This window comes from Sus scrofa, chromosome 14, assembly GCF_000003025.6.
Source record: "Sus scrofa isolate TJ Tabasco breed Duroc chromosome 14, Sscrofa11.1, whole genome shotgun sequence".
Classification (NCBI taxonomy): Eukaryota; Metazoa; Chordata; class Mammalia; order Artiodactyla; family Suidae; genus Sus; species Sus scrofa.
Genome location: NC_010456.5, coordinates 33,143,745 through 33,169,651, shown reverse-complemented (window position 1 = coordinate 33,169,651; position 25,907 = coordinate 33,143,745). Strand labels below are relative to the sequence as shown.

The following is a 25,907-nucleotide window of genomic DNA, read 5'->3' as shown; positions in this document are numbered from 1 at the left end:
ATTGCCGTGAGCTGTGGTGTAGGTCGCAGACACGGGCTCAGATCCTGTGTTGCTGTGGCTATAGTGTAGGCCAGCAGCTACAGCTCCGATTCGACCCCTAGCCTGGGAACCACTATATGCCACGGGAGTGGCCCTAGAAAAGGCAAAAAAAAAAATCTTCCAGCATCTCTGAATGTTTGAAAAATTTCATAATAAAATATTGAGGGGAAAAAAAAGCACAACAGGAAAATACAGCCCCTCTGACCAGGCAGCTCTTAGCCATCATGCACTACCACTGCAGACCGTTTTCCCATAAGTTCCCATTGCTGGTTCTCACCTGGATGTTTTCTAGCTGATATTCCAGATCACTCCTTTCTGTCTTCAGCAGGTCAGCCCGATCAAGAGCTTCTTGCAGCCCTTGAGTCAGACGGAAAATATGATTCTTCTGCAGGTCCATCTGCTGCTGCAGTTTGGCTTGCTGGTGGGGAGAGAGTGGAGAGAGGCTTCAGACCACACACCATGCAATGGGCTCCCACCTGGTCCCTGTTACAGACTCACTTTTCAGACATGGCAGCAAAAGCTCAGCTCATTCAAGAATGACCAATTGGGAGTTCTTGTTGTGGCTCAGAGGTAACAACCTCACTAGCATCCACGAGGACTCGTGTTCGAACCCTGACCTCGCTCAGTGAATTAAGGATCCAACATTGCTGGGAGCTGTGGTGTAGGTCACAGACACGGCTCAGACCTAGCGTTGTTGTAGCTGTGGTGTAGGCCAGTGGCTACTGCTCCGATTCCACCCCTATCCTAGGAACTTCCATATGCCTCAAGTGCAGCCCTAAAAAGCAAGAAAAAATAAAAATAAAAAAAAAAAGAAAGAGCAGCTGTCTTAATAAGACACTGCTTGCTTTCATCCAACCCCTGCGGTACAGTCTAACCACAACAGAAGTGATCCAAATACACCCCCACTGCTGGCCTACACCCTCTGCAGACTTAAGGACAGGAAGCTGGTACAGAACCATAAACATCACCATGGGAGTTTCCCACAAGGCTGGGGCCAACCTCAGTGCTCGATGTCCCAGCGGGTCGAAGCCTACTGAACACCTTGGAACCCGCTGAAACCTCGCCGTCTTATTTCTCTTCTCTCCATCTGGATTTGTCCTTCCATTTCTACTCCTCACCTGCCTTTCCTCTTGAGAGGCAGCTGATTCCCTGAGGCGTCATAGAGTCGTGGAAAAGAACCTGGGCTTTAGAAGGTTTCAGACCCTGGTTCCAAGCCTGACTTTAACCCTTGTCAGTCACATGACCGGGGGCAGTTCATACTGCCCTTCAGCCCCTCAGGCTCTTCATCGGTCAGTGGGGGTAGTGCCTCCCTTTGCCAGGTGAGAGACGAGCGTAGCGCCCAGCAGACAGCAGATGCTCGATGAATTTTGGCGCTCCCTTCATTGTGCTTCTTTCCTCCCTCAGTCCAGTTCAGGTGCGCCCCCCCTTCTCCATTTGCCTTTCCTGCCCAAACCTATTCCAACAGCCTCTCCCCATCCATCCTTCATAAAGTGAGAGATACTAACCTACCATCACCTGCCCTGTGTGCATGGCCTGGAATTTCTGAATCAAACCACAGAACCCTCGAAAATACAGAGAAAGAAAAAAAGAGAGGAAACAGCTAAGATAACCTCTTACAGGGAGCAACCCTTCCCCTGGAGCATGAGTGATTACTCCTGCAAATTACCCTCTTTAGTTTCCTTCTACTATTTTAGGACAACAGTAATTACTAGGCAGGAAGCAGAGAAACAAGTGCTAGGGACAAGAATCTGTTTGGTGACAGCCAGGCCCAAAATATTTCTCTAGAACAAACACATCAACTGTCCATTAGCTTTCCAAGAAATAGGCTGCTTATTTACTATAATAAAAAACAAGAGGGACATTTGTGCTCAATGAAATGTTTTACTTCCCAGAGAGCGATAAAGGGAGGCTATTCCCGGTCAGTATTAGACAGAAAGAAGGGCTCTAAACATGCACGTAGAGCCCAAATCCACCAATTTTATGAGGGTGACAGGAAACTGCGAGGAAGCACAGAACTAGATGACAGAACCAGAACATGAAACAACCCTGGTAGCTGGCTCAAAACCAACAAGAGGATAGTTGCTATATATATATATGTGTGTATATATATATATATATTTTTTTTTTTCCTAGCCACACCCAGGGCATGCGGAAGTTCCTGGGCCAGGGATTGAACCTGTGCCACATCAGCAACCCTGAGCCACTGCAGTGACAACACTGGATCCTCAACCCACTGAGCTACAAGGGAACTCCTGGTATATATTTTTTTTAAACTTCAACGAGCAGTTCCCGTCGTGGCTCAGCAGAAAGGAATGTGACTAGCATCCGTGAGGACTCGGATTTGCTCCCTGGCCTCGCTCAGTGGGTGAAGGATCCAGCATTGCTGTGAGCTGTGGTATAGGTCACAGATGGGGCTCGGATCCTGTGTTGCTGTGGCTGTGGTGTAGGCCGGCGGCTACAGCTCTAATTTGATCCCTAGTCTGGGAACCTCCATATGCCACAGGAGTGGCCATAAAAAGACAAAACAAAACAAAACAAAAAACAAACCTTCAACTAAATAAAGATTTTTAAAAAACCACACAGAAACTCAGAAGTTCCTGTCATGGCTCAGTGGTAACAAACCTGACCAGTATCCATGAGGATGCAGGTTCGATCCCTGGCCTTGCTCAGTGGGTTAAGGATCTGGCGTTGCCATGAACTGTGGTGTAGGTCGCAGAGGTGACTTGGATCCTGCATTGCTGTGGCTGTGATATAGGCCAGCAGCTACAGCTCCGATTGGACCCCTAGCCTGGGAACTTCCATATGCCAAGGGTGCAGCCCTAAAAAGATAATAATATCTCCCCACACACACATATATGTATATCTCCAATATTGGTTGGAAATATCAGACTACTCCCAGTTTTCAAGCGTTTTGATGGAAAAGAATCAATAAAAGAATCAATAGTTGGAAGTTACAGGCTTTGGTTCAAGATATGGAAGGGGGTTTTAAGAATTAGAGTTGCCAGAAAAATGAGCTGGGATTTCCAAAGTCACTGGTGAGTATTGGGGCTGGGGTTCAAAGAAGCTCATGGGTGAGGAATGTCAAGGAAGGGGTCTCTACCTTGGACAGGGGATTCCTGTGATAGGATTCCCAAATGGACTTTGGGCTCTAGCACTACTTCCAACAGACTAACCGTGCCTGTGAAGTGTTGAGTTGAAAAAGCTGCTGAGGCCATTTCAAGCCCGAGAGAAAAGACTTGGGGAGAAAGAGCTGCTAGTGAAGTCAGCCAGGGGCCGAGAGAGAGGGGACAGTGGTGGGGATGTGGACCAAGTGACACACAAGCATTCTTTCCAGCTCTGATAAGGCTCTGACTCTGGCCTCATTTCCAAGAACCTGTACCTCATGGGAGGGACTGGCGGGCTGAGCCCCCGTCACCGCCTATGACTGCCCACTGCCCACCACAAGCAAGGACCCCAGCCACGCTCTGGACCATAAAGGGCATTCTTTGTTTCCTAATGGTTTTGGCTGTCGGTGAGACTGGCCTTGAACTCCGGGTCAGCCAGACGTCTGTGCCCAAAAAGCCCTCTGTGGGGTGTAGACTGAGAAACTGGAGATGTTCCCAGGTAGTTTTAGAAGTGAGAACCGGGGTTGGGGGGGACTGAATCAGGACTCCAGCCTTCTATTCCTAGCCTGGCCGCTGACTCACCAGGTAACCTGGGACCAAAAGCTGGCAGGGCCAAATCCCCTTCCTGAGAAGGAAAAGAGGACAGGCCAGATCTCTGATTATTTCTGCTCTTCCTGTTCCTGATGTGGGCTTCAAGGGAGGGCACTGCCTATTCATTCTGGACGAAGGACCACTGTGCTCTATTTGACCACCAGGGAGATTTTAAAATTTCTATTATAATATTCTTAGTACCCCCTTTGGTCAACTTTCCACTCGTGTGTGTGTAATCGAATTTATTTTTTTAAAAAATTTTATTTCAGTTAGCTATACATAAATTTACCACTTTAATCATTGTTAATCAGATAGTTTAGTGGCATTAAGGACTTTCACATAGCAACACCACCATCCATCTCCAGAACTTTCCCAAACTCCCACCCATAACTTTCACTTATTTATTTTTTTAGGGCCAAACCCATGGCATATGGAGGTTCCCAGGCTAGGGGTTGAACTGGAGCTGCAGCTGCCAGCCTATACCACAGCCACAGCAATGCCATATCAGAGCTATGTCTGTGACCTACACCACAGCTCACAGCAATGCCAGATCCTTAACCCACTGAGCAAGGCCAGGGATCGAACCCACATCCTTATGGAAGCTAGTCAGATTCATTTCTGCTGAGCCACAATGGGAACTCCCACCCATATCTTTTTAAAGCCTCATTCTAGGAAATATTTTTCACCTGCAAAATTTTCACCACACTTTTCCAACTTAATAGCATAGAATAATATTTCTACTAGCAGAGACCCTTAGAAAGAGTTTGGTAAAACCTTAATTCACCAGAACAGATAATCTGGTTAATTCCACTGTGGGTTAGACAGAACCCTCTTTTGGAGTCCAACTTCTCGTTAAATATGTAAAGTGCATTTATCCTGAGAGGTTAATTCTCATGAACAATCACTGAATTATCGGTGATTCGATATCCAGGGCTTTGGCTGGCAGGGGGAAATGTACTAATATTTAGTACAGCAGAAATTAACACTGTAAATCAAGGATACTCCAATAAAAATAAAGTGGACTGAAACAGAATAAATAAATAAATAGAGATTTTCAGAACTCTGTTAAAAGGTACAGGAAATAACTAGGAATGGGTTGGTTCAGGAGATCAATGTGAGCTTTTCATTTTGTGTCTCCAAAGCCAGGCATAATTTTTTTTTAATTGAATTAACTGCATGTTTAAAAGTCTTCATGAGATTTGGCGCTCAGCTTAATCTGATCAGGTCTCTGCCCTGTGCCTGAAGCTCATTTGCAAGGATGTTCTATCAGCATGCAAACTTAATATCCTTTGGATATGAACTCTAAAAAACAATCTCACTCAATATCCATTGGCCCACACATTTCATAAATTTCTACGTGGCACACACACCTGCTTTGTGCCTGACACTCGAGCACCACAAGTGCTCAAGGCGGGGGGAACCCATAATAACAAATAGGCCCCCTGGTCTTCATGACACATTCTTGTAACGTGTTCAACACCTTCAAGGAAGTTCCAGTGACCGTCTTGCTCTCCCTTGAAAAGCCCCATTCTGAAATCTGAAAGTCTTAATCTGGACCTGCCCATGTGAACACAACAAATTTTCACTAACGTGCCACCACCTGGCTTAACTTACTGGGTGTTTTGCACTCACCTCTTCCAGAAGCCTTTGTTTGAGCTCTCGTTCCGTCTCCAGCTTCTGCTGTAAACTTCGGGCATTCATTTCAAGCATGGCGTGTTTCTTCTCCAGGTCATTGAGCTGGACATTTGGAAAAATTGGCCGTGATCCCACATTTAGGAATGTTAGATGCTGACGACTTTTGCAAATACCCACAAACTTTCACAGGTAAAGGAGAATCAAGTTCTAAAGGTCAGGACATAAACATTGGTTTGTAAATGGATATCACAAATGTCCATGTCACGGATAAGCCTTGTGTAGGTTATTCCATGAGGATAATATTTCTAAGGGGTGGGTCACATAGACAGCAGTGACAGATTCTAGGAGGATGACTTCAAGAATTTATTCATCTGGTGTACTTTGGCTGAATTAAATAATCATAGGCTGAATGCTTACTACTCGCACAGGATAATGTCAGGGGCTTTGGGATCAAAGGATAGAAAAGCCCCCTCAATGATCCAACAAGTCACAAAGGCAGAGGGTGGCCCATAACTAGACATGCACACGAATGGTGACGGCGTTGCCAGGTGACAATTTTGCTACGAGGTGTGGAGAAGAAAATATTCATCCTGAGTGACCAGTCATTAAAGAGATGAAGGGATGAGAAGGTCTGGAGTCTTAAAGGACTGGTAGAACTTGGGTATGGAGGACTGTAAGAACAGTCGGAAAAAAGGTATCATTCGAGCTAAACACAAAAGGGTTCATTCATCTCTAAGTAATATATTTATTTTCCTCATTTTTTTTTAACAACAAAAAAAAGTCAATCCCAAGAAATGCAGGAATATTCCTCTAGCCTTGAATCCGATAAGTTAATTTCTATGAAATTCTGGTAAGAAAATCATGCTGGCTGTCCATAAAGATTTATGTTCATCACAATGTTATTTATAATGGCAAAAAAAAAAAACTGGAAGAAGCTCAAAGCTGCAACACAAGTGGAATGATTAAAATAGATGCCGCTGTGTAATTGATGTTTCTAGAACTACATGTTCAAAATATATTCACTAATCTGAGAAAAGCCTCTGATTGTGTGATGTTTAAAGAAAAAGAGATGTAAAGCTGTTTATACAGTAAGAACCTAAGTTTATAAATAAATAAATATACACACACACATATATTTTTAAACCTATCATGCAAAGAAAAGACTACAAATACATTCACCAACATTAACAGTGATGACAGATTACCAGTCATTTTTTTCCTTTGCTTTTCTGTAGTTTCTCTGTCTTCCACAATGACTGCAAATAATCATTTTTATCATCACGACATTACAAAGAGCTACACAAAATTAAGAGGTCAGATTACTACTTTATATTATGTGTGTGTGAAAAAGCACGTAGGTTACTTATTTATTTTTTGCTTTTTAGGGCCGCACCCACAGCACATGGAGGTTCCCAGGCTAGGGGTACAATCGGAGCTAGAGCTGCCGGCCTATGCCACAGCCATGGCAACACCAGATCCAAGCCGCGTCTGCGACCTACATCACAGCTCACGGCAACACCAGATCCTTAACCTACTGAGCGAGGCCAGGGATCGAACCTGCAACCTCATAGTTTCTAGTTGGATTCATTTCTGCTGCACCGCAACGGGAACTCCAAAAAGCACGTGGGTTATGAGTCTGTGTGTACATACAAGGAATTTCTCTGATCTTCACTTCTGTTATCTATAACACTGAAGCACCTACTCTAAATCTCTTATAAGATTATTAGATACAAATCTCCCTAGGAGTTCCCTTGTGGCACAGCAGGATGAAGATCTGGCGTTGTCCCTGCAGCTGCTGGGGTTGATGCTGTGGTGCAGGTTCGATCCCTGGTCCAGCAACTTCCACATGCTCAGGTGCAGCCAAAACAAAACAAAACTCTCCCAACCCTGATGCATGGTTTTGTAAAGGTGGCGCAGCAAGCGGACAAGGACAGTAAGGGCATATATCTGGCGCAAGATGCTGAGGACCTGCACCTTCCTCAGATCCCATCCTGTGGACTGAAAACTCTAGAGGCTGAGGGGCTCCCTGTCACTGCAGCAGTGGAGCGAGCTTGGTCCTCACCACCCCGCACTTTCACAGATGCTCGACATTCACGAAAGCATCTGCATACCAAATGCCAGCAAGCAAGAGCCCCATGCACCCAGAGCTAAACGTGGACCTCAGGGCCAGTAGATGTTAAGAAATCACTGACCAGGAGGGAGGGGACATGGACAGAGGGTTTGGGGTGGGTAGATACAGACTGTTACATTTAGAACGGATGGGTGATGGGGCCCTGCTGTACAGCACAGGAAACTGTGTCCATTCTCTTGGGCTAGAACATCAGAAAGATGGAAAAAAAAAAAACAACAAAAAAAAAACCAACGTGTGTATGGGTGAGCGGCTGGGTCACTTTGCTGTACAGCAGAAATTGAAGGAACATTGTAAATTAACTATACTTTAATTTAAAAAAAAATTTTTTTTAAATCACTGACCAACTGTGAGACCCCAGGACCCACCACACACCACTGCCAACCAAAGGTGTCCCATGAGAAAGCACAGCTGTTGTGACTTGATGAGCAAATGCAGGTTTATGAAATGTGGTGACCACGGATCACATCTGAATCTGCATCAGGTGTACCTGTGAGAAAAAGGATGTACAAACGTTTACCTAAGAGGAGGAAGGGACAGGTGCTGACCTTGTCGGAGAGGCTCTCAGCTTTCAGCTTCTGTTCCTTGAGAGCCTGCTGCAGGGCCAGAATCTCGGCCTTGTGCTCCTTGACCGCCAGCTCCACCACCTGGCGAGACTCGGTGATCCGCTGATCAGCCCTCGCCCTGTAGGGAAGCACAGGCTGCTTTCAGAAGCCCCACCACACAGACCTGGATGAAGGGAGCTGGGCCGGTTCGGATCCCGAGCAACAGACTGTGGGCTGGAGAGAGGCCCAACCCTGGCTCTTTGTTCCAAATGACGTCCTGTTCTCTGACTGTGTACAGAGGGAAGATCTGACCCACTTTTGGCCCTGGGTAAAAATATGCTTAGCAGGTCAAGTTTCTGCATCTGTGGTCTTGGAAAGGCTGAAGGGGACAAGGCATTTCTCCAGATGCAGCTGGGCTGAATAGGCTGGGTCGAGACTGTTACAGCCCGTATGGGAGTGACGATGGAATGGAATCCCGCTGAAGGAACACGGGGTGCAGGGGACATGGGAGACCACCCTGAGCAAACACTTCCACTCCTTAAAGTATATACAAGAAGTGAAGGGAGTTACCACTGTGACTCAGCAGTAACGAACTCGACTAATATAATGAGGAGGCAGGTTTGATCCCTGGCCTCACTCAGTGGGTTAAGGATCTGATGTTGCCATGAGCTGTGGTGTAGGTTGCAGATGCAGCTTGGATCCTGCGTTGCTGTGGCTCTGGTGTAGGCCGGCAGCTACAGCTCCAATTCTACCCCTAGCCTGGGAACCTCCATGTGCCACAGATGTGGCGCTAAAAACCAAAAAATAAATAAAAGTGTTGGGGGGGGGTGCTCCTCGGGAAGTTCAAACTTCAGTGTGATGAATGAGCCTGCCAATAAGGCTAGAGAGTAGAAAATCTGGAAGCCAGCCAGAAGGCTCACTTCCCCTCCCCCACTGGGGCCATATGTTTTGCTGCTTCCAGCCCTGGGCTTGGGTGGTTTCCTCCACTGGCAACCCTCCCCTTCCTTATCCCACAAACCAACTCTTCCTCAGGCCAACAGAAAACCTGCCCCAATTTTCCCCTCAGAAGTAACCTCTCCTCATTCCACACCCAAAGCATAAATGTCCTTCCCGCCTGGCACAGCCCACTCATCTTAGGTGATAAATAGTTCAATGCATGGTTTCTCTCCTCTGCTAGACTCTTAGCCTCTTGAAGACGAGAATCAAGAATTATATTATTCTCATCTCAGACCCCACATACTACCCAAACAGAGGGGGTGGGGAGGGCACGACTGCTCCTGAAAGCATACCTGAAATGTCCCCCTGAGCACAGCCCATAATTACATGTTCCAAGTGGGGCTGTGTATTTCTTGATGCTACAGTGGATTCTGAGGGACTCAAGAAACAGCTGAAACAGGAGCTGGACTTGAGGGTGGGAGGGAGGGAGTCTGTGTCAAAGCAAAGCGGCCAGAACAGTGACTGAGAATGGGGGGGTGGGGAGGGGGCAAGAGCCCAGAAGGAAACGGCAACGGGAGGTCTGAAATCAGCAGCCCCCTCATGTTGCCAAATACCTGAATGGGAAAATGTGCCAAAGGGGAATATGTCTACCAGTTGCTCTTAAAATTTATAGGTTCTCTCTGCTTCCAGCCTTCTCTGGATTCACTGATTTAGCATAGATTCTATACCCAAGACAATAATGAGTGTCCTATGGTCAAGCCAATGAGGGAAATACCTAAATGAGCCTGCTAGAGTCCAGAAAATGACACATATTTCCACGTAGAGTTTGTCTTGCTTACGGAAGTCAGAGTATGGCAGGAAGGAAGGTTTCAGAGGAAGGTGTTATTAGCGGGGGTATGGACGATGGATAGGATTCAGCTGGGCAGACAAGAAGCCTTGGGGTATTACTAGCCCATAGGGTGGCTCTGCGTCAAACTAAGAAAGGCACGTGTTCATCAGGACCATTTACTTTTATCTGTCGTCAACTGCTGTCATAATAAACTGGTTCTGTTAGAACAAAACATTTTCCTGCCATGAGCTGTTCAACTGTCATAATAAATCTTCAACTCTCTGATGTCTTCTGTGTAAACAGCACCCCAGCGCTATGTGGTACACAACCTGCACGACTGTGACCCTGGCAGGAAGGGAATTCGATGCTAGAAGAGCTGGGAAAGGCAGAGGAAAGATGCACCTGAACTTGTGATTGTTATTTCCTACCAAGAAGGGGAAAAAAATTAAAAATAAACTATTCTTATAGAGCAGCTGTTCTCAACTGGGGGCAACTTTGCCCCACCCCAACCCAGGGGACACTGGGCAATATCTGGAGACATTTTTGGTTATCACAATGTGAGGAGGAAGCAGCTACTGGGATTTAGTGGGTCTAATCCAGGGATGCTGCTCAACCTCCTAAAATGAACAGATCAGACTGACAAGAAAGGACGATCCAGCCCGCACTGTCCATATGCCAAGTGGACCAGCCTGGTGTGGAGAGAAGACTTGCACCGCACATGACCAGGAGCAAAATGGTGATGGTTCTGCTATGTGGTCACAATAAGAAATTTGAGCAACGAGTGTCTCAAAGAAAGCACTGAGCAAAAACAAAAACCCAATAAACAATTAAACATTAGTTTAAAAAAAAAAAAAAAGAAAGAAAAGAAAAGAAAGCAAGCAGTGAGCTATTCACCCTACTGACTCCAAGGCCTCTTCTTGAGGTAATGGGTCACCATTCCTGCCAACTGGTGCTGTCTGTCTTTACAACAGGGATGACCAACCCATCCTGGTTTGCACAAGGGTCTCCCATTTTAACACTGGAAGTCTTATGGCCCACGACACTCCTGGACAAGCTGGGACAACTGGTCACCCCTGTTGGTGACTCTGGAGTGGCTCCTGCTGCCATCACCTGCCACTGGTTTTCCCATCAACAGGAAGTCCCACCTGCTCTGCTTCTCAGTGTCCAGCATCCTCTGCAGCTCTCGAACCCGACACTCAAACTGGGACTTCTCGTCACCAAGAACGCTCCTCCATGCCTCCCACTGCCTCTCCTTCTCCAGCAGCTCATCGTTCAGGGCCTCCAGATCCATGACCTGCTCCTCCAGCATCGTGCACGTGGTCTTCAGAGCCTCCATCGTCTGCAAATCAGGACCATTGAGCTGTGCCTCGCAGAGGACGAGGGCTTCCTGGATATTGCTTTTGTCTGACTGGTTTCCGAAAAGCACACGTTTCTAACTACAGTCTGAAACACAGATTATCTTTCTCTCTGACAGATTGAGAGGACCAGACAAGAAGAGATGAAAGGCCACCACCTTATAGAAAGAGCCCAGAGGAAGGCCAGGAAAAAAGAGACCACACTTAAAAATAAAGTGGCCCACAGAAGCATTCTATTCTATTTTGAATGGTTTTAAATCAAAATTAAGAATGACTACACAGGAGTTCCCTTCGTGGCTCAGCGGCTCAGCAGTTAACAAGCTGATTAGTATCCATGAGGACACGGGTTCGATCCCTGGCCTTGCTAGTGTGGTAAGGATCCGGCGTTGCCATGAGCTGTGGTGTAGGTCACAGATGTGGCTCGGATCTGGTGTTGCTGTGGTTGTGACATAGGCCGCAACTGTAGCTCTGATTAGATCCCTAGCCTGGGAACCTCCATATACCATAGGTGTGGCCCTTTAAAAACAAAAAAGAATGACTACACACTTCTAAAAACCATATTTAGGAATTCTCTGGTGGCGCAGCAGGTTAAGGGGTTGCCACTACACCAGCTGGGTCACTGCTGTGGTGTGGATTTGATACCTAGCCCAGGAACTTCTGCATGCTGTTGGCACGGCCTAAATAAAAACCATTTTTTTAAACACATAAGCCTTCGAAACACAGACAGGATTATAAAGAAGCGCCATTGTTCTGGACAGGCTCAGTCTTAGGAGAGAAGTAACAGACAACGCAAAAATCTAAAGAAGCAGAGTTCCCTTGTGGCTCAGTGAGTTAAGGAACTGGCACTCTCACTGCAGCAGCTTGGGTCGCTGCTGCAGCACAGGTTCAACCCCTGGCCTGGGAACTTCCATATGCTGCAGGTGCTGCAAAAAAAAAAAAAAAAAGAAAGAAAGAATCTAAAGGGGCTCCAGGTTTTTTGGGGGGGCTCTGACATGATTTACGATGCTTACTTGCTTCTGGCTGGTGAGCTGCATTTCCCTCTCTGTGATCTCGCGGCGGAGGTGGTCCACTTCACTTCTCAGCTGTACAATCTCGTCGTTGGCACCCGAGGCCTCGTCGAGTTGTTTGGACAAGTAGAAGTTTTGGTTGTTGAGCTCGGCATTGTCCTCCGTCAGCTGGTTGAGCTGCTCCTCCAGGTCTGTGATTACCTGACAGAGGATAGGAGTTGGTGACGACGTCCAGCACGGTGGTTCTCAAGGCGAAGTGGCTTCTAGAGCCATCAACAGCTGAACCCACAAGACACGGACAGTCATCATGCAGGTCCCATTGCCCATCCAACTCCCTGGAGTCAAACCCGAGCTCCCACACCCGCCCCCTCAGTGCTCAAACGCACATCTGCTGTGGGAGAAAAAAAGAAACATCTCTGGTTCTTTCTAACACAGGATTCATCAGGAAAATATGGCGAGAGCAAATCCATCAAAAGTGACTGCCACGTGGAAGGGGCAACTTTCTTTTTTATTACTGAATGAATTCATTACTTTTGTAGTTGTACAATGATCATCACAATCCAATTTTATAGGATTTCCATCCCACAACCCCAGCGCATCCCCCCACCCCCCAAACTGTCTCCTTTGGAGACCGTAAGTTTTTCAAAGTCTGGGAGTCAGTATCTGTTCTGCAAAGAAGTTCATTCTGTCCTTTTTGCAGATTCCACATGTCAGTGAAAGCATTTGATGTTGGTGTCTCATTGTATGCCTGAGAAAGGGGCAACTTTAAATGAGATCAAGTTCATGGACAATGACAGAAGGTGGAAAATGCAAACTGAGGAAAGAGGGACAGTAAAGAGACTGGCATCCCAATCAGCTAATTAAGCTAAAAATACTCAGCACACCGTCTATAAGACAGGATCATTAGAGATAGTCTTAGAAAGCCAAATAAAGTTCTTATCAAGGAAGACTGAGTGAAGGACACTAAGAGTTATTTTAATAGTATCTCGAGCAATCCATTTAATTTTGTGCAACAAAAGAGCAAAAAAAAAAAAAAATTTAAGGGATACTCAGAGTAATCCTCAACATATCATACTATATGAAGGCATCACTTTAAATGGCTCTTATTATACAGTCAAGCTATCAGAAAATGGGAAGGCATGTATAGGAAATTGTCGTTTTACTGAGAGATTTAATCTGGTTTGCTAAATTATTTCACTGCTCAATGGCAGAATGACTTCAATTTCAGTGCATTTAAGCTTTCCTGTTCTCTTTGCTGAGCTTTAGAACCAGCGCTGGCAGAGAGCTTTATATAGAATACTTTAGAAGTTTAAGGGCAATTTTCTAATAATAGTTGGAATGAGACACACAGGCAGTAAATTAAATTTTATGTAACAAAAAGGAGTAAATTAAAAGGCAATGCCTCTGAGCCTACAGTTACTAATTGTTTCCCATTTTTCAAACCAAGAGAAGACTGAGTTTCTGAAACATTGCCACTGTTTCCATGACTAATTCCCTATTTGAACCCCCTTTGATTATCAATTAAAAAAGAGAAATCTTCCGGGCACACAGAATTAAAGAACATCAATTAAGTAGATCTGTTCAATGTGGCTTAGAAAACACAGCTTTTCATTTTGTTAACTGAGCTGATGAGCTTTTAATGCAGTAAGTGGTCTAGTAATTTGTATTTTAATATCAAAAGCCATGGTAATTCCTAATGTACTTGTTTGAGGAATGCTCTCAACTACAGGACGGGGAATAAAGATTATCTGCTCAGGTTCTTGGCTAAAATTCCTTCTTGATCGGGGAGAAAAAAATAAAGGAAACAACTGCAAGTCCATCATTCCTAGCAGGCAGCTCTGCTTCATGGGGGTCCCTGTATGGTGACCTGGTTCAATCTCCTGAAAGCAGAAACAATAGATAACGATGCCCAGCAGTTCAAAGGGTCTCTTTCCTATAAGGAGTAAACCCATTTCTTTTTTAAAATTTTTTTAATTTTTATTTTTTGCTTTTTAGGGCTGCACCTGTGGCACATGGAGGTTCCCAGGCTAGGGGTCGAATCAGAGCTACAGCTACAGCTGCCGGCCTACACCCCAGCCACAGCAACACCTGATCCATCCTCATGGATACTAATCAGATTCTTAACCCGCTAAGCCGTAGTGGGAACTCCAGTAAACCCATTTCTTAGGACAGTTTACCTCCTGGACTGCACATGCCTCCACCTTCTACCTCTGCCCCAAAGGAAAACAAGACTTGATGAGGCAAACTGGCCCTGGAAGCCGTGCTATAAAAATGGGTTCTGGAATCCCAAATGAGCCTCCTGGAACTTTGCTGGGCTAGTCTCTCCATCTGTGACCTGAGGTAAATACTATATTGACCACTTCCCTTGATACTGTTTTCATGTTGTGGATTTTTCTTGCATGCTGTTCTATTTTAATGCATTGTGTGACATATAAGGGATAAAAAGTAGTGACCAAGATGTTGAGGCATCCATATTCTCTCTTGAAGAGCAAAAAGACCTCAGAAAATCTATCCACATAAGGCTACATACACCACCGAAATCATTTGCTTGCCATTCAAAGACATATGTAAGCCTTTGGGCTCCTACTCCTTTTCTTTGAATCATGAAGAAAAATGCAATTCGTGATAAGCCCATTTCTGCCACCTCATCTCCTCCCAAAATTAGATGATAAATTGCGAAAAAGGAAACGCGCAGAAAAAGCCAGTGAGGTGCCAAGATTATTACACTCCCTTCAGCTGAAATGGGGCCATTGGATTTGAAAGGGTCCTTCTGTTTCCTTGCTGTCATCCCGTTTTCAGGGGGTCTCCTGTCTCTGATTTCTATTTACAGGGTGTGACGTTTAGCTCTGTATTTTGCCATCATTTCTCTTTGCCTGTTTGACAAGAGGAGGATTGTGTGTTTGCATGAAGCATCCTAGGCCTCATTAAAGCAAGTTAACTCATTCAGACATTTTATATCTTCTTTCTGCCCAAGCCATAACTCGTTTAGCTTGTGACTGTTTCAAGTTGCTGGAAATGTGTATTATGTGTTAGACACACCCACCCACACACAGATATTGAACTGACTCGAGACACAGCCAGTAAATCAATGATCTCCATGGTTTGGAGGGGAAAAGTATAATAATGGGCAATCTGTGATTTGGCAGCAGGTTATAGGCAAGGAAAATCTTAGGTCTCCTTTGTGTTCAGGGACATATTCTCTTCACACGGAAGGCAAATGATTTGTTTTCTATCCTAGGAGTCTGTTAACCTTTCAACGGTAAGGAAAGAAGGTAGGAAAGATATACACTGAAAGGCTGATTCCATCTTAGTGGCAAAAAGATGAATGAGAGAGCTTCATAATGCAAGGGCCAGCAGAACTCTCACACATGCTGTTTTTCTAGATAAGAGATCTTGTTACAATTCTCACAGAAAAGAGGGATACAAAAAAATACCTACTCTCAGGGTCCAAAAAAAATTTTTTTTTAAAAAATCTCTTTTAGGGGCTATCTGTGGCTTTCCATGCAAACCTCATGGTTTGGAGATAGATAAATGTTACCTCTTACACCTGACTGGGAGGCCAGCAAAGGGAACATTACCTGGTAACTGGGGGTGAAGACACCAGCCAGACAGTGAGCATCAGGCTAAAAAGACATAGGGCTGCTGGCCTATTTTAATGCCTCATTCCTTCTTGAAGGCAGCTATTTGCATATTATTTATTTTTAATCTTATAGCTGACAGATTGATTCATAATTAAAACCGAGTCATATGTTTGCCTACCAACTTCTCTCCAAAACAGACTTAGGTAGGGTTGTAGGTGCCAGATTGAATCAAATCTTTTTTTAAAATCTCTTCAAAATAGAGAAATGGTCCGAGCTTGAAAATCTTACTGCTCGTGAGCTTTTGAAAAGCTGCGAACGGGGAGCCCCATCAATTGAGCTATTACAGGAGTTCCACCAGTAACGAAGATGACGTTTCTCAGCACCAATGAGAAAGGAACATCGATCACCTTCGTTGCAAGTGTCTGTAAAGCAGCCTTTGAACCTGAAAAGATATAACTGAGATCTGCTATTGCTGCCAAAAGCTGTTCTATGGATAAGCAATGAGGTCCTGTTGTAGAGCACAGAGAACTATATTCAATCTCTGGATAGACCATGATGGAAGATGATATGGGAAAAAGAATGTATGTATATGTATAACTGGATCACTTTGGTGTACAGCAGAAATTGGCACAACCATGTAAATCAAATATATTTTAATTTTTAAAAAAGTTGAAACTCTCATTTATAAAAAAAAAGTGGTACTTTCCCAACTTTTATAAGGAGCAGAACCATTTTCTAAACAAGATTCTGTTGTAAATCCAATATAATGAAATAAGAGTAGTAATCTAACACCATTTAGCACTTTCTATGGACCAGGCCCTGTATGAACACTGATGCATCATCTAATTCTTGCAGGAACCCATCATCAGGTAGGTATATATTACCAGTTTCTGATTCTATGACTCAGTGATTCCCGGGTTTTACTATTTCTGAAATCTGAGTGTGTACTAGAACTAAGCAGCCCCTTCTCTTCCCTCATCCAGCCCCCGAAGAGCATCTACGAAATGAATGATGCATTTTACAATCACTGGTGTACTGGAATTGAGGACACATGATGTTGCCCCCATTTTATAGGCAAAGAAATGGAGGCTCAGGAGTATGACATCACATATCGGGGCCAATTGAGAATCTGAACCCAGTCTACCTGACTACAGAGCACACGGTCTGGACCATCAAGCCACCCAGCTGCCCTCGCTGAAATGGGTGGGGATCACTTTCTTGGGCTCCCCTCCACTGGGAAAGGCCCCCAAAGGCTTCTCCATGGAATGCGAAAGTAAGTCAAGGAAGGATTAGAAGCCACTCTGTTCTAGAAAAAGCAAATTTGAGGGATAAAGGGAATATCAGAGCCACATAAATAAGTAACCAAATGGGAGTTCCATTGTGGCTAGCGGTAAAGAACTGACTAGGATCCATGAGAATGTGGGTTCGATCCCTGGCCTCGATCAGTGGGTTAAGGATCCAGCACTGCTCGAGGTCACTGACGTAGCTTGGATCTTGCATTGCTATGGCTACGGCTGTGACCGGCAGCTGTAGCTCTAATTCACCCCTAGCCTGGGAATTCCCATATGCCAAGGGTGAGGCCCTGACAAAGCAAAAAAAAAAAAAAAGAAAAGAAAGAAAGAAACCAATTTGTTCTACGCACTGGCATATTCTATTAACACTAAACTTCTGATTTTAAAAATGGGGGAAGAGTTCCTGCTGTGACACAGTGGGACTGGTAACATTTCTGCAGCACCAGGACTCAGGTTCGAGCGCCAGCCCAGCATAGTGGGTAAAAAGATCTGGCATTGCTGTGCCTGCAGCATAGTTTGCAACTGTGGCTTGGATCTGATTCTTGACCTGGAACTCCATATGCTACAGGGTGGCCAAAGAAGAAAAAAAAAGTATAAAAAATAAACCAAGGGAGTTCCCGTCGTGGTGCAGTGGGTTAACGAATCCAACTAGGAGCCATGAGGCTGCGGGTTCGATCCCTGCCCTTGCTCAGTGGGTTAACGATCCGGCGTTGCCGTGAGCTGTGGTGTAGGTCACAGATGCGGCTCGGATCCTGTGTCACTGTGGCTCTGGTGTAGGCCGGTGGCTACAGCTCCGATTAGACCCCTAGCCTGTGAACCTCCCATATGCCGCAGGAGTGGCCCAAGAAATGGCAAAAAGACAAAAAAAAAAGCCAAAATTAAAAAAGAAATGTGAGAAGGGTAGATTACAAAGGCACATAAGGAGCTCATGACGGTGATGACTATGTTATTTTGATTGTTTTGGTGGTTTCACAGATATGCACACAATTTCAAAATTCGCAAGGTTATATTATTATACTCCAATTATCCCTCAATAAAGCTGTTTAAAAAAAAAGACTTAAAAAAAAGCCTCCAGATGAATGGAACAGGATTGCTGATGTACACATTTAAAATGCATCCAAGTTTATTTTAGGAAAAACAGTAAAGTTAAAAAAAAAATCATACTGCTAAAATGATCTATATTTCATTCAGTGATCATTTAGGAGCATGTATGTAACATAAGCAAATAACTCTTGTGTAAAATAAGAAACCAAGACAATAAGAAACTGCTAAGTAAAGCAAGAGAGTGCATGAACAGAATACATCAATTCCTCAAGGAAGCGGGGGAGAGTGGAGGAAATCAACAGATACTCCTAAGGCAGGCTCACCCAGATCCAGCCATTGGCATCGGAAAATACGAACCTAAATTCCACCTGCCAGGTACTTCCTAGAGTCAAACAGAGGCACGTCCCAGGACCTAGCCACACCATATACACTGATGGTATATGCTCATCAGAGAAAAGGGTTTATAGCCGCCAAAGGATCTGCACGAGAGTCTATCTTAAGAGTTTTACTCCTACTAGAAACAATCCAAATGTCCATCAACAGGAGAATGGATAAATAAAGTTCGGTTCCATACATAGACTGGAAACACGACACCGTAAAAAAAAAAGAACAAAATCTTGACGGATGCGACAACATGGATGAACCTCCCAGACAATTTAAGGAACAAAAAGGCTAAACCCAAAGACTACATCCTCTATGATCCCATTTACATGAAGTTCAAGTACCCCTGGGCCAAGGATGCTGGCAGGAATAAGACAGGAGAGGGTCCTCTGGGAGCTGAACTGTTCTCTGTCTTGAGCTCTGCTATGGTTACACAAGTTGTCTCTACATGTACAAGTTCATTGAATTTTACCCTTCACATTAGTTACACTTCATGCACTTTATGCATTTCTACCTAAATGAAGTGGGGAGAGCATATGCCAGCAGGACTTAATGTCCCGGGTATAACGGGTCAAGAGGAAAGAAGGGTTCATTACAGAAAATAAAGTATGTATATAGGTGGTGGTGGGGGGTGTTTCTGGAAATTCACAGATGCACAGGATAGAAATGGAGCCCAGGTCACTGAGAAGTGACTAAGGAGCTAATAAAGCCATGAAAGGATCCGAGAAAGGAGGTAGAACTGTGAATAGGGACAACATCCCCACCTTCTGAAAGGGGTCTATTTTAATCCTTCACTCTGATCAAAATAGACTTTGAGTTTCCACTGATCTTACCCTATTACATAACCTCTGAAGAATCCTCCTAGAATTGACTTCTTTCAATATAAATAACGTCTCCCAGAGAGTCCCAGATTCTGAATTTGCATGATGGAAAGCCGGATTGTGCCTGTTACAAAGTTAACATTTCTAGATTTCCTGGGAGAAGAACTTGTTGGTCATCCCTCTCTGGAGAGGTAGCAGGCTGGAAACATCTCACACCTGCAACTGCCCTTATTGTCCTGGGCCACGCTTGGGCAGAACCTTCGATACTGGAGGAGGGGAGCTCCCTTGGGACTTTTGTTGTAGCTGCTGAGACCTATGAGTGGTTCCACAGTGAGGATTATTTTGACCATTCCAACAAGCCTTCCCCAAACATGAAGGAGGGTTAACTTTAAAAACAAAACAAAAACAAAAAAACAAAAAAAACAAAATAAATAAATAAATAAATAAAAACAAACAAACAAACAAAAACTGTCAGGAAACCAAGACCTTGTAGTTATCTGAGGCTCCAAAATGCCCAGTTTGATCACTTTAACTCTGCCTCAAGCTGAAAGTTGGTATCAGAAATCAGTTGAGGCTATTATAAAGAGATGTCCCTCTTTCCTTCTCAGTGTTAGTTTCACATTATTCTCATCAACTTTGGTTAATACTCACAGTACAGCTGTTACGAAGGGCATCAAATTTGCGCTGGATTTCATCTCTATGTGCCTAAAAGGGAAGAAGTTGATTATAAATTTTTCATAGGGTGGAATACAATTCTACGTGCTATGGGCCAAATAAAGAAACTGGCTGTTTGCCTTAAAAAGCCAAGGATGCTGGCTGCAGCTGCCCCACCATTTTTTTTCCCCAAAGAAAGAAATAATTAAGTCATACCCAACATGAGAAGTTATAGGAATGCACAATGCTATATTCACAACAATTAGGGTAGACAATACATCATACCTATACAAGTGTACTTAACATTCAGATTAAAACCTAAGGATGAGCAGAGGAAAAGAAAAAAAATGCAGGATGAAGTTTTTACTCTCCTTTATATGTCTTAATCCCCATTCTTAACCTTTTCCTCTTCCCTCCAACTGGTCACCCCCATCCCAGCCTACTCCCAAGACAGACAGACAGACACACACACACCACAGCAACAACAGCCAAGACAAAGTAGAGACTTTTTTTTTAATCCAAAGCTGCTGAGATTCAGAAACCCTGCGTAAATATTCAAGCAAATATAAAGGCTTTCTCCAAGGCAGAGGTGCATTAATTCAGTTGAAAAGGACAGTTTGAGTACCTACTACAAGGCAGACACATGGCAAGATATGGCATGTATGGTCTACACCTTTATTCTGGTGCAGCTGAACAGAAAATAAACAAGAGTGTGTGATTACACTATGAAGGAAAAGAAACAATGCCTGGCAAAAAAGAATAAGGGGGGAAAAAGGAACTTCCTTAGGTGGGGTAGTCAAGGAGGGCTTCTCTGAAGAGGTGACATTTAAACTGAAACTGGCAGGATGATGAGTAGACAGCATGCAAACAACAGAAAAGAGCAGAGGGAGCAGCATCTGCAAAAATTTTAAGGCAAGAAAGGGTTTGATGCATTTGGGGAACAAAAAAAGGACCTGAGTGGCTAGAACAGATTTTAACACTTCGAGCTGTGACCCAAGAGTGAAGATGCCAAGTAGGATTTCTTTGTTTTGTTTTGTTTGTTTCTTTGCTTTTTGCTTTTTAAGCAGCACCTGTGGCATATGGAGGTTCCCAGGCTAGGGGTTAAATTGGAGCTGTATCTGCCAGCCTACACCACAGCCAGAGCAATGTCAGATCAGAGCCATGTCTACAACCTACACCACAGCTATGGACAACACTGGATCTTTAACCCACTGAGTGAGGCCATGAATCGAACCCACATCCTCATGGATACTAGTCAGGTTCGTAACCTGCTGAGCCATAATGGAATTCCCTCTTTGGTTTATTTTGTCCAATGAAATTGAATAAAAAGGACGGATTAGAAAACATCAGAATGTACCTTAGATAGTAAAGGCAAGCACTGTTGTTGGAAACTCGTCTCAGATACATAATTGAACAAGTTTAAGTTGCTATCACTTGAAAGACTTAGCACAATTTTTAAACATTAAGAATAAAGGTACTGCTAATGACACAATGACATGTTTATGTCTATTTGATTCTGAAGTCATACATAGGCTATAAGATGCATCCTGATTAGCTACCCTAAAAATCAATAATAGGGAGACTGGGACAAGGTGGCAGAATAGAAGGGCTTAAGCTCACCTTCTCTCATGAAAACACCAAAATTACAACTAATTGTTGAACAACCATCAACAAAATAGACTAGAAACTATCAAAAAAAGATATCCTGCACCCAAGGGTTAAGAAGAAGCCACATCCAGATGGTAGGAGGGGTGCTTTCACAATATTGACAGTAAAGGTGATCCAAGATCTTAGGAAAATAACTGGAGGCAAAGATTGTTAAGTTACAAGAAATGTTATACAAAGAAATAGAGAAAATTTAAAGACTACACAAGCAGAGATTCAGAATACAATAACCAAAATAAAAAATTCACTTGAAGGAACCAATAGCAGATTACAGGAGACAGAAGACTAAGTAAGGTGGAAGACAAACTGGTGGAAATCAGTGATGTGGAAGAGAGTAAAGAAAAAAGAATGAAAAGAAATAATGACAGTCTAAGAAACTTCTGGGACAACTTAAAATGCACCAACATTCACATTATAGGGGTGCCAGAAGGAAAAAGAGGGAAAGGGCTAGAGAAAATATATGAAGAGCTAATAGTAGAAAACTTTCATAACATGGAGAAGGAATTACTCACTTAAATCCAGGAAGCACAACAAATACCATATAAAATAAACTCAAGGAGGAACACTGTGAGACACATATTAATCAAACTGACCAAAATTAAGGACAAAGAGAAAATACTGAAAGCAGCTAGGGAAAAGCAACAAATAACATACAAGGAAACCCCAAAAAGGTTATCAGCTGATCTTTCAGCAGAAACTCTGCAGCCCAGAAGGGAGTGGCATGATTAAAGTAATGAAAGGAAAAAACCACCAACCAAAAATACCCTAACCAGCAAGACACTCATTCAGATTTGAAGGAGAAATCAAAGCTTTGTAGACAAGCCCAAAGCTTAGAGAATTCAGCACCACAAAGCCAGTTTTACAACAAATGCTAAAGGAAGTTCTCTAGGTGGAAAAGAAATGGGCCACAACTAGGAAAAAGAAAATGACATATGAGAAGGCTCACTGGTAAAGGCAAACATACAGTAAATACAGGAAATCAAACATAAACAAATACAATACTGAAACCAGCAATCGTGAGAAGAGGAGGGTACAAATGCAGAATGCTGGAAATGCATTTGCAAGTAAGAGATCAGCAACTTAAAACAATCCTGTATATATATATACAGACTCCTACAACAAAACTTCATGGTAACTACAAACCAAAATAGATACACACACAAATAATAAAAAGCAATCCTAAAACAACTCTAAAGACAGTCATCAAACACAGGAGAAGAGAACAAGAGAAGGGAAGAAAAAAGACCAATAAAAACAAATCCAAAACAATTAATAAATGGCAATAAGAACAAACATATTAACAATAACCTTAAATGTAAATGGAATAAATGCTCCAACTAAAAGACATAGACTGGCTGGATGGATACCAAAAAAGACTCATATACATGTTGTCTATAAGAGACCTCCTTCAGTTCTAGAGACACATACAAAGTGAGAGGATGAAAGAAGATATTCCATGCAAACAGAAATAAAAAGAAAGCTGGAGTAGCAACACTCATATCAGACAAAATAGACTTTTAAAACAAATAATGTTACAAGAGACAAAGAAGGACATTACATAATAATCAAAGGATCAATCCAAGAAGAAGATTTAAAAACTGTAAATATACATGCACCCAACACAGGCACACCTCAGTATATAAAGCAACTGCTAACAGTCTTAAAAGGAGAATTGACAATAACACAGTAATGGTGGAGGACTTCAATATCCCACTTACAGCAATGTACAGGTCATCCAGACAGAAAATCAACCAAGAGTCAAGCCTGAAATGATGCATCAGACCAGATGGACTTAATAGATATTACAGAATATTCCATCCAAAAGCAGCGGAATACTCATTCTTCTCAAGGGCTCACAAAACATTCTCTAGAATAGATCACATTCTGGGCCACAAATCAAGACTTTGTAAATTTAAGAAAACTGAAATCTTATCAAACATCTTGTCCAACCACAAGCCTATAAGATTAGAAATCAATGACAAGAAAAAACTGCAAAAAACACAACACATGGAGACTAATCAACATGCTACTAAACAACCAATGGATCACTGAAGAAATCAAAGAGGAAATTAAAAATACTTAAAGACAAATGCTAACCAGGACACAATGATCCAAAACCTATCAGATGCAGCAAAAGCAGTTCTAAGAGGGAAATTTATAGCAATACAAGCCTACCTGAAGAGACAAGAAAAATCTCAAATAAACAATCTAATCTTACACCTAAAGCAACTAGAGAAAAAGAGGAAAAAAAAGTTAATAGAAGGAAAGAAATCGTAAAGATCAGCGCAGAAATAAATGGCAATATAAACAAAGAAAACAATAGAAAAGATCAATGAAACTAAAAGCTGGTTCTTTGAAAAGATCAGCAAATTGATAAACCCTTAGCCAGACTCATCAAGACAAAAAGAGAGAGGACTCAAATCAATAAAATTAGAAATGAAAAGAGGTTATAAAGGACATCATAGATATGCAAGGGATAAGAGACTACTTCAAGCAACTATATGCCAAGAAAATGACAACCTAGAAGAAATGGACAAATTCGTAGACAGGTACAATCTTCTAAGACTTAACCAGGAAGAAATAGAAAAGATGAATGGACCAATCACAAGTACTGAAATTGAAACTGTGACTTAAAAACTTCCAACAAACAGAAGTCCAGGCTTTGCAGGCAAATTCTACCAAACATTCAGAGAAAGGTCAACTCCTATGCTTCTGAAACTCTTCTAAAAAACTCCCAATCTCCCTCCATGAAACCACCATCACCCTGACACCAAAACCAGACAAAGATATCACCAAAAGAAAGAAAGAAAATTACAGCCCATATCAATGACGAACACAGACACAAAAATCCTCAATGAAATCTTTTAAACTTTTAATAAAGGATCATACATCATGATCAAATGGGATTTATCCCAGAGATGCAAGGATTCTTCAATATATGCAAATAAACCAGTGGGATACATCACATTCACAAATTAAAGAATAAAAACCACATGATCATATCATTTGATGCAGAAAAAGCTTTTGACAAAATCCAACACCTATTTCTGATTAAAAAAACAAACAAACAAACAAACAAAACCTCCAGAAAGTGGGCATAGAGGGAAACTACATCATCATAATAAAGGCCATATGTGACAAACCCAAGCTAAAATTATTCTCAGTGTTGAAAGCTGAAAGAATTCACAGTAAGATCAGGAACAAGACAAGGATGTCCACTTTTGCCACTTTAATTCAACATGGTTTGGAAGTCCTAGCCACAGAAATCAGAGAAGAAAAAGAAATAAAAGGAATCCAAATTGGAACGGAAGAATTAAAACTATCACGGTTTGCAGATGACATGATACTATACATAGAAAATTCTGCAGATGCTACCAGAAAACTGTTAGATCATCAGTGGAATTGGTAGAGCTACAGAATATAAAATTAATACACAGAAATCTATTTCATTTCTATATACTAACAATGAAAGATCAATAAGAAATTAGGAAGATATCAGAGTTCCCACTGTGGCTCAGTGGTTAGCAAATCCGACTAGGAACCATGAGGTTGAGGGATCGATCCCTGGCCTTGCTCAGTGGGTTAAGGATCTGGCATTACAGTGAGCTGTGATATAGGTCACAGACGCAGCTCAGATCCTGCATTGCTGTGGCTCTGGCATAGGCTGGCAGCTACAGCTCTGATTAGACCCCTAGCCTGGGAACCTCCATATGCCATGGGAGTGGCTCAAGAAATGGAAAAAAGACAAAAAAAAAAAAAAAAAAAGAAAGAAATTAGGGATACAATACTATTTACCATCACATCAAAAGGAATAAAACACCTAGGAATACACTTACGTAGAAAGAAACAAACAAAACCTGTACTCTGAAAACTATAAAACTCAATATTGTCAAAATGACTACCCAAGGCAATCTACAGATTCAATACAATCCCTATCAAATTACCAATAGCATTTTTTCACAGAACTAGAATACAAAATTTTAAAATTTGTTTGGAAACAAAAGACCTGAATAGTCAAAGCAATCCTGAGAAAGAAAAATGGAGCTTCAGGAATCAGGTTCCCTGACTTCAGACTAGACTACAAAGCTAAAGTCATCAAAACAGTATGGTACTGGCACAAAAAAAAACAGAAATACAGACCAATGGAACAGGACAGAAAGCCCAGAAACAAACCCATGCACCTATGTTCAACTAATCTATGACAAAGGAGGCAAGAATATACAATGGAGAAAAGACAGCCTCTTCAATATGTGGTGCTGGGAAAACTGGACAAGTACATGCAAAAGAATGAAATTAGAAC

General features: G+C 42.8%; 1 protein-coding gene across 15 annotated transcripts in view; it reads right to left on the bottom strand.

Moving 5' to 3' along the window:
* Nucleotides 1-25,907, bottom strand: part of CIT (citron rho-interacting serine/threonine kinase) — a 186,158-nt gene that overhangs the window by 26,334 nt on the left and 133,917 nt on the right. For all 15 annotated transcript variants that reach the window (XM_021073540.1, XM_021073541.1, XM_021073543.1 and 12 more), the window contains 6 exons: nucleotides 19,940-19,993; nucleotides 12,173-12,370; nucleotides 10,953-11,146; nucleotides 8,046-8,181; nucleotides 5,367-5,471; nucleotides 317-457 (listed from right to left, as the gene is read on the bottom strand). In XM_021073540.1, coding sequence (XP_020929199.1) covers nucleotides 317-457; nucleotides 5,367-5,471; nucleotides 8,046-8,181; nucleotides 10,953-11,146; nucleotides 12,173-12,370; nucleotides 19,940-19,993 — 828 coding nt within the window. The remainder of the gene's footprint in view (nucleotides 1-316; nucleotides 458-5,366; nucleotides 5,472-8,045; nucleotides 8,182-10,952; nucleotides 11,147-12,172; nucleotides 12,371-19,939; nucleotides 19,994-25,907) is intronic.